At 41.3% G+C, this 9,825-nt stretch overlaps 1 protein-coding gene across 2 annotated transcripts in view; it reads right to left on the reverse strand.

Annotated features, from left to right (window-relative positions):
- TBK1 (TANK binding kinase 1) overlaps positions 1-7,706 on the reverse strand; it is a 28,027-nt gene extending 20,321 nt beyond the window's left edge. The window contains exons 1-5 of one of the 2 annotated variants that reach the window (XM_058023060.1): positions 7,650-7,706; positions 3,671-3,791; positions 1,826-1,966; positions 861-990; positions 127-308 (exon numbers count right to left, since the gene is read on the reverse strand). In XM_058023060.1, the coding sequence (XP_057879043.1) occupies positions 127-308; positions 861-990; positions 1,826-1,966; positions 3,671-3,757 (540 nt within the window). In that variant the 5' untranslated portion in view covers positions 3,758-3,791; positions 7,650-7,706. Of the gene's footprint in view, positions 1-126; positions 309-860; positions 991-1,825; positions 1,967-3,670; positions 3,792-4,705; positions 4,724-7,649 lie in introns of those variants that run through there. The other variant, XM_058023061.1, reaches the window with a different exon arrangement.
- Between the last annotated feature and the right edge of the window lie 2,119 nt (positions 7,707-9,825).

Below are 9,825 nucleotides of genomic sequence, written 5' to 3' on the forward strand. Positions count from 1 at the left end.
CAATTTTAATACAAAGGTTTAAATACTAATTCCCAACAACCTGACCTTGATCTATTCAACTACAATCATGAACGGCCTCAGGCTTCAAAAATTTCTTCAACAGAAAATTAAATCATATGGTCTTACTAAATACTCTTCTGTGCCATAGAGAGAAACAAATTGTTCATCATCTTCAAGTTCTCTCGCTGCACCAAAATCTGTAAGTTTGTAAACAGACTGTCCATCTTCACCTATAACACGCATTATATTGCCTGGCTTGATGTCACGGTGCACTATTCCATTCTCACGGAGATGATTCATCCCAGCCACTTCAATTGAAAAAACAAATACAGAATTCATGTACACATTGGGACACACTCTGTGCAAACACTGAATTGTAACTGATGCTAGGAAGACACACTTATGTTCTCATTGGGAAATGGGAATGAGAAGGGACACATCATTAACAGAAAGACCATGACCACAGATTACTTTTTTTCTTCCTAAACAGCTAAATTACAGCATTTCTCGCCCTCAGTAACATCTCTCCCATAAAGTAAATTTTATAGCAGGTAAACAAAGGTAAACCATATTATTTTTCTAATTAACTCTTCTGAAATTATCACTAGAAGTCTGTTCAATATGTGAAAAGTAATCTTGAAATAAAGAAAAAAATTACATCAATACTTTGCACATAAATGGCTTCTTAATGCAGATACCTATACCAACACAGATATAAATATGTGATTCCATATGACCACATTAATTTGCTCAATTAGTTGACAGTCATGTAAATTTGTCTCTTGCTGTTTCAAGGTAAATAAAACAAGTATGAGATCGTTTCAGTCAACAAATTAGACCAAAGAACTAAGTCTACATACCCACATCTCTCAAAACAATTAAGAATTCAGACTCTGGCAAACCAAAGGCATTAGACGGCTCCTCTAAAACTGTGTACAAACTCCCACATGGACAAAATTCCATAACTAGTACTTTGTGTCTAGTAGTTGTCTGAAAAAAAAAATCAAAAAGAGATTAAGAATCTGACTCTTGTGACACCAATGTCAGAAATTACCTATAACCACAAGACCTTACTTTCAAAAAAGAAAAGTAAAATCTATAGCTATATCATAATTTCCATTCTGGTGATCCTCAAAAGAAGCACAGGTGGATTTTTATATTGTTTCACGTATTCCAACTTGGAGATGGGAAAATAAGAAAGCCTCAAGTTCTAGGCACTAGCAGGTTGACAGCAGCATTGACAGGTGGACAAGTGAGAAACTACACACCATAAGTGCTGAGAATATCAACTGTCCTTTACTCTTTACTCATCTCATCATCTGGATCATTTAAACTCAAGAGTCTCAGTTTCAGTTCAGCTGCTCCAATTTATACTATTATACTACTGTATAATAGTATCCTATGTCATCATTTTAGTTGGTTGAAAAAGAAAAGCATAAAATTGTCAGGATTTCCGAAACACCTTCAACTATAAACAGTTCCCTTATTCAAATATTAAATATTAGTACATGTAGATACCTCAAAAATCCTAATTCAAGATAAAACTTAGGACAGGTGGCTTCTCAAGATAAGATTCATTACTTGAGCCTACACACTGAAGATGTTTCACCTACTGAAAGCAAGCATATTCTTTCTTACAGCAACAACAACAACAAAGAAGAAAGAAAACCAAAATATGGTGGTGGTTGGGTGGGAGTATTTGTATCACCATGTATGTTACCATTCTTTAAAAATGCAACCGTACACTTTATGGTTGTAGATAAAACAAAAAACCAGTTACTTCAGTTACTTCCATGCATCTCAGATCACAAACACAATTCATTACCTCTTCCTCAATGGCAAACAATTTGACAATGTTCTTATGATTTAGTTTCTTCAATACTTCAAACTCTCGCATCTGAACATCCACAGGACGAAGGAAACTTATACTGTTAAATACTTTGACAGCATATAAATCCCCAGTTTTCTGTTGAAAACAAACAAACTACTCATCAAACAGAAGCAAAAAATTGTAAATGTACACATAGACATTATCCAAGCATTTTCTGATTTTCTATTATATATGCGAGTATAACCAGTCTAAAAATATTTCAAAATACTACTTTGTGCTAAGGTGGAAATAAAGATTCTGCTAAAAAAATAACACTGCATTAGTTTAATATAGATTAAAAGCAAAAAGACCAGCTGAAAGGAAACTCATTAGGTCACAAAACCTAAGAGTTCTTAAAAAAGAGGACTGTTAGTATAACAAAGGCTACACATTTAAAAATTACTCCTCAACTTAGCTGAAAAATATTTTTTCGTGGCAAGAGTTACTTGCACTAATCAATGTAATGAGAGGCACGCACATACTTGGCTTACTTAAGCTAAAAGACAATTTCTGGTAGCTGAATGTTGCTCTCTTCTTTCTTTACTGTTCTGTTTATACTGATAAACCAGTATTTTGTTTTTTCAAAGACAGTTTTGAGCACTACATGCCATTCATGTAAAATCCTGAAGCAGTTCAAACCCACATAGTAAGTGTCAGGAGCATAAATCAGGAGCCTAATCAGATTTAAGTTCTCCAGAGGGACTAAGCCTCAACATACTCAGGCAACAACAGCACCCGCTGGAAGTGCAACTCGTGTCCCTCTCAGGGCAAAGCATCTTCCTGTGCCCACCCTAGGTTTAAGCTTGCACTAGCAGTTGGTGCAACAGATTATTTCTAAGGACACAGCCTTGCTGTGCTCAGACAAGGTGTGCTTTGCAGCACACTCACGTGCACTACTGGAGCCCAGGTAAAAGCTTTCTCCCATTGACAATGGGCCACAGGTCACAGGCTCAGACTAGTGAGGGTGATAAGAGGTGCAACCATGGTTTACAGGGGAATCATTCTGTGCTGAAATTCACCCACCCAGAAAAGCACACTAACTGCTAAACTATTGCTTAATGTTGTTTCACACTTGTATGTGGAACACAGAAACACTGTATCTTACAAATCACTCTGTACTGATTTCACACAGACTATCATTACTGTAAGGCAACTTTCACAACTATACTCATCTTTGCTTTGTGAGACATATTGTGAAATTCATAGAAACAAATGACCTACACAAGTAAGGTCCTCTTAGCCCCTCACTCAGGTTGCAACATACACTGCAGTGTATCATTTGCACAGCAAAAAATTACTATTTTGCACTGATTACCCAAGGCATGTCACCAAGAAGACATATAAAAAGCACTGACTTACTGATAACAACTAACAACTGCTTCATCCACTACAATAAGAATATTTCATGCAAAAAAAAACCAAATCACCAGAACAGGTTTCAAAACAACAGATAAAAACCAAAGAAAAGACAGTTTAACAAAGATATATATAATAGGATCGTGTAATAGAAACTGGTAAGTCATTTGTTTCTATTCAGAATTCTTGAATAAAGTTTATTTTTTGGTAAAAATGAAGAAAAAGGAATGAAGAAATATGAAGAAACATATTTTACAAGGAAAAATAATGCAACATTAAGAACAAATCCTTAGAAATTTAACTACAGAACTCTAATTCAATGGACACACTAAAATTAAAAACTAAGCATGAATAATTACACAGATACATTTGCTTTACGCCTAAATTTTGAACTTTTTTTGTTGATTTCATGATGCTACTTGCACATGAAAATTCCTCACAAACCTTCTGTCGCCCCCGGAAAACATTTGCAGTCGCTCCCTGTCCCAGAATGTCAGACAACAGCCAGAGGTAATTTGGAGTGCTCTGCATCTTTGCTCTTTGATCAGACAGTTTTCTTTTTCATCTTAAAACAGAAGGTTCAATACACTGAATTATAATTTAGTAAAACACATGACTTATTTAAATTAGAAGGAAATATAAATGTCCAAACCCCAACGACATGTAGAATGAAGAACAACCAAAGTAGAGGAACTAGAAGTGAAATATGGAAACAAAAATAAGCCAAACAATCAAAACTAATGCCATTGACACAACACCTCTCTGCATTTAAGGTCTGTATCCCCCAGACTTTGTTTGAAAGATCAACTGGAAAGGTGAAAATCTTAGAATCTCTTTACTGTTGTACATGGCATGGAAATGATCAAGTAACAAAATATATAGAAAAGAGGCAAAACCACATGTACAAGGTCTTCTAAAGGTAAGCAAGACCTGTAACTGAATTCCATTATTCTGTACATATGCCAAAGAACAAACATTAGAGATGATGTCAGATATGTATAGAGATATTTTACATCACTTTGGCTCTGGAAGTTGCATTTCTGTAGAACCGTAAAGGAGATGGACTAGCAACACATAAAAAATTACTTTTACATGAGCTTGAAAAAAGCTACAATTGACAGAAGCATTTACATCCACTAGCTGGAACTAGCAGTTACTACTGAAAGAAATCAAGAGACATTTTTTCTCATTTCTAAAAGTTCATATTGGGTATGCCACATCTACAGAATTTCCCCACCTTTCCTGAAATATGAACTGTCAAATACTCGGTCTACACAGACTCACATGAAAGAGGAAAAAAGTTTGATTAAATTAAAATTACTAACATAAAATAGAACATTAGAACTGCCACATTTTCCTGTTTGCCAAAACAGCAGGAGCTGCAGGTGAATACCCTTAACTTTCTGGTTTAATTAACACACTGATTTTGCCATTAAACCTAGGAAAAGGCTCTAAAATCAAAGATGGAGCTTGCCTAACCTAAAGAATTGCAAAATGGCAACTGGACGAGGGAAGTTCCTACAGTGCCGGTCTCCGCTCAGCTTGGCAGGGGACGCTGCATGTTACTAGCACGTGGCGTCTGACAGGAAACTGCTGACTGATACTCAAAGAAAGAAGCCTGTAAGTGCTGAAGAAGAGGCAAGACAGCATGTCCTGTATCCGCCTGCAGAAGCGGCACTTTCTGGGAGCTCGCTGGCGCGCAGGAGCCGCACGGTGCGCGCCCAGGAGAGCGCGGGGAGCCGCTGGGCAGCGCCGCTCTCCCGGCCCCGCTCCCGTCCGAGCGCACACGGGCTCCGGGCGCTCCTCCGCCTGCAGCGACCGCAGACCGCACACTGTCCTCTTGCTGCTGGCGCAGGGGAGATGTGCAGCTTCCTGCAAAGCTGTCCCAAAGCATCCAAGCAATGACATGCAGCGTACAGCGTGCAAAGACACAAAGCAAAGACCTGACATTACTCCACAGTTAACTGAGAGTCACGCAGCAATGCCATCTGCAAAAGTTCTTAATGCCTCTGGAAGGGACAAAAGATTTTATGTCAAATTTAGACAACAAAAAAAAAAAAGCAAACCCTAACACCACATTCCCAACCGTGACAATTCTTGGTTCACTCTGACAAGACAATTTGCAATAGTAGGAAAAGATGACTTCTCCCATCAGGCAATTACTGTAGATTCCAATGATCTCTCTACAATGCAGACACAGAAGGTACAGAAGAGAGGATGCAAAGAAATAATGCACAGCCTGCTCTGCAAACCATTTGTAAAATCTTCAAGTTAAAACATTCCTCTCATAATTAAACTCCTGCTTCTAACAGGCCAGCTGGCACATTACCAGTAAGCATGGATTTTGTGATTTACTTCAAAACAACATTCATGGACTCATAGCAAGACACAGAAACATAACGAATCCTTTCTAATCAGACAGACAGTGCACAGAAATTCTCCATCAAAATCTATTCAAATAAAAACAAATATTAGCAGCTCATTAACAGACTGAATTATTACATTTCCCAAAATAATAAAGATGAGGTAGCTTATGTACAAGATCAGCTCTTTTTCATTACAGTCTTAATCTATAATTAAATATGCACAAAGGTCAATGGATGAAAAAACAAAAGAACATGACTGCAACAGATGATCTTCTGATAGTAAGAATAAACCCAGATCAGAAAGTCATTTAATGGATTCTCTAAGTCTCGAGTTTTTCACTCTTAAAACAAAATATAAATATAGCAATATTAATCCCAGGGTACATATTACGTGGCAAAACAAAGTCAGTATTGCACTATTATCCTTTTTTGTTAAAAGAGTACACTCTTTTTGGCAGTCTTCACGTCTAAGGAATAAAGTCTCATTCAGCTTTAACCTTCAAATTATAATAATTAGATCAATTAACATGTTAGGCCTCCTTTAATACTTTGTGTTCTCTGACAAAGTCATAACTGATATTTGCTAAATACTCAGCATCTCAAGTTTTCTCTTCATTTCTTCCACTATATTTCTAAATGAAGTTACTAAGGGTTTCCTATTAAAATAATAATAAAGAAAAAAATTTAAAAAGACTCTAACTCTGTGATCCTGTCACTAGACTTAATGCTGAACTTGCTATTTCTTCATATCTCACTTATGGTCACTGAGTCTGGTATTAGATGAGTCAAAAGCTCCTCACATACATCTAAAGAAATCTCTCCAGCTTGCAGTTTGATTTATTATCCCCCATGACTCATTAGCATTTCAGGGGCTTGGGGGCTGCTTTTTAGGTGTTTTTTATTGAAGATTTTTCTGCTTCCGGTCATGCTACTACTCTTTTAATCTATCAGCAGAGGGGATTGTAACAAAAAAAGACTGCTTTGCTAATGCAGTTTTTTTTTTTTAACTTCCAATGCTTTGAAGCAGGAGTACTGCCTGCTCCTAACTAACAGGAAGGAATTTTCTGCTACCTCAGGCACACGGGATAAGCACACAAAGCAGGTATAGCTCGCCTGTTGACAGCTGCAATCTACAACTTCACCAGGCAAGCAGGGACAGATGAAGTTTAAGTGATGGCACTTTCTGCTTACAGGCAAGATCCTATATGCCACCAAAGCCAACAGACAAGGTGCTGAGATTCCAAATAAATGTTATTCACAGTCTTTTAACTATTAACGTTTTATACTTCCCTGTATGCCGTCTCTCAAGGCTTAGAAAATAAGGTTCTCCTCCTAAAGCTCCTGCTTCCTACCCCTGCTTTCTTCAGCTACAACCTCCTTAGGGGGTTTCCAGTCCAACAGCTGGCATCTCAATCACGGAAATATCCTGCCCTTGGCCACACAAGGAGCGGCTGGAACCCTAACAAAGACACACAATGGCAAGCCTGGCTCCAGTGCTGCTCACCACCCCTACTCTAGGAATGTCCAACCCGTACTGCAGGCAGAGGACTCGGCCTGTGTGGGACTGCAGCTCCTGGAAACCAGCGGAGGACCACGTCCTTCCCTCGGCGGGGAGGGGATGGGCACAGCCCCGGGGCTCATCCCCGCACCAGGACGAGATTCCCGACGTAAAACTTTAACAACTCCTACAGCCACGAAGGCGACGCCGCTTCCTGAGTCACATTCACGGGGATGGAAGTCACCGAGACCGGGGTATGGGCCGGGCCCCGGGCACGCCGCAGAGGCCACGGGCCGGCCTCGCCTCATAGACCCCGGACTGCACGGCCGGGCCCGCCGCTACCTCGGGGCGCGCCGCCCGCGACCCGGCAGCTCCCGCGAAGGCCCCGCCGCCGCCCCGGGAAACTGAAACCACGGTGCCCGGCGGCTGCCGCCTCCCCTGGGCACCAGCGCGATGGCGGCGAGGGCACGAGCCGGCGCGGCCCACCTCGGTTCGGCCCGGCCCTCCGCGGCCACCCCCGAGCCCGCCCCGGCCAGCCCAGCCCCGCAGCCCCACGCACCAGCCGCTCCCGCCGGCCTGCCCAGCGCCCCGGCCGCTTCCGGCTTCCTGCCGCGGCGCGGGGAGGCGGAGCGGGCCAGGCACCGCCCGGGCCGCCGCGCCCTGCCCGCCCGGCGGGGCCTGTGCGGGGACCCGCGCGGTGGGGCCGAGGATGCGCCGCCCAGTCCTGAGGCGGTGGATCGCCAGACAGGAAAATATGTGGAAACATGGGAAAGTGGGAGCGGGGTGCTGGATAAAAGTGGCCACTCCGGGTGTTTTCGCTGGCGCGATGTTACCAGCGCTCGGAGCGTTTCCGGGGAGGGTTGCGTGGGGATTATTTTGCTGCGTAATGGGTCCGGCGGAGGTTTCGATTTCTGGGCTCCCCAGGCAGAGCTGCCTCTGCCCCAGCGCTGAGCCGGGGCTGTGGGACCCCCGACTCCCCACGGCGGGCTCAAGGGATACCCGAGAGAAATGTCTTCACACCCCGTGTAATTTCTCTTTCACCTCGTTAGAACCTCAGGAAATCGTGGCAATTCCCACATTCCCGCTCCCGCTTAGTTGTTACTGATATGTTTTAAACCAAAGTTCTCGGCTGATTTATCCCTTGCTATGTGTTTCGTGTCTGTCTGGTAATGTTGCTGTTCCAGTAAATGATCTATATACTGAAATATTGATAGCTTTATAATTTATGCATAATATAATCTGATCATAATTATAGTGGGAAAGTACTGAAAAGATTTTTTTTTCCTTCCAAAACGATCCCTCTTTTGATGTTCTGTATTTCCTGTTTGGATTTGCCATCTTCCCAAATCTTGGAAGCCTGTTCTCTTGAGGAACTGACAGCAGCCTCTTGCTCCCAGGCTTTCTTTGTTGTTACTATCTTACCTTTCATAAGTTTTATCAAAAGTTCAGACTTTCTCTGCTTCACTTTTTACAGAGCACTCAAGTTTTTCTGAAGCTCTCCCTAGTGAAACTGATAAATTGGCTACAAGGCACTAAGGGTTTTTTGATACATTGATGCATTTATGGTCTTAATATAAATGCCTAATTTATGTTCTCCATTTGTTGGCATCTGAACTTTGCTTTAATGCTATATTGTAGAGGGGATAGTCACCTACTACATTTGGGTTCTGTAGTTCCTTGCATCTTTCAAAACATTTTGTCCAATTTAGGAATAGGAGAAAACAGACACAAAAAAGGAAACTGCCATTGCAGTTTCATGCTAGAATTTTTTTACTTTGCTTCCATTTGTTTTTAACATACAAGTAAAACTTTTGGTATTCCTTCCCTCTGTCATATTTGGATTCTCATTCCTGTTCACAAATTCAGCAGCCTGTAGCTGCACAGGCCTGAAAGCTTATCAGTCTTTAGCCATTACAGCAGCCTGTAAATAAAAGGTACCATCTCTCTAGAAAAGGTGCCTCATCTTTAGTTATGACTTGCAGTTCTGTTTCTCATTTAGACACTCTTTACAAGAGGAAATTTGCCTTATACACTAGAGGAGTTACCACCATGATGATTTTAAACACCTGCAGTCTAGATATAGGGGCATTTTGACCACAGCAATGTTAAATCATACAGGCAAGGTGCAGGTGGTTGTTTGGTGCAGCCTTTAAGTGAGATCACTAATGTTTGTCTGAAAAATTAAATTGTGATTGTCAACCCAATCTCTCCATGGAGTGCTCTCATTTATCTCTTATCTTCTTCCCCCTCCTACCCCACAAGAAATATCAGTCATACAATATGCTGAGTTGGAAGGGATCTACCAAGCATCCCTGAGTTGCAACTTCTGGCTCTGCACAAGACCATCCCTGAGAGTCACCATGTGCTTGAGTAGTTTTCACTACTTATATTCTAAGTATGTAAACACTGCCTGAAGAATCTAGTTCACGCTCTTGATTATGAGGCGCATCACAAGATTTCTTATTGGGACCAAGGTGAATTTCTTGGTCCAGATGTTAAAAAAAAACCATGCACAGCAGGAATCCACTTATTCAAAGTAAAGATGTAGAAACCCAGCAACTGCCTTTCTAAACCTTAATTCTTTGCAAAGAATGTTACTAGGCACTGCATACCCACCACAAACCCAACTGTGACACAGCAGCTGCAGACCTGCCATCTACACCACTGAAGCAAAGCTGCTTGTAGCCAGAATCAGTAACTACATGTTAGGCTAAAGATACAGAAACTACCCCAAA

Source organism: Melospiza georgiana, chromosome 4 (genome assembly GCF_028018845.1).
Source record: "Melospiza georgiana isolate bMelGeo1 chromosome 4, bMelGeo1.pri, whole genome shotgun sequence".
Classification (NCBI taxonomy): domain Eukaryota; kingdom Metazoa; phylum Chordata; class Aves; order Passeriformes; family Passerellidae; genus Melospiza; species Melospiza georgiana.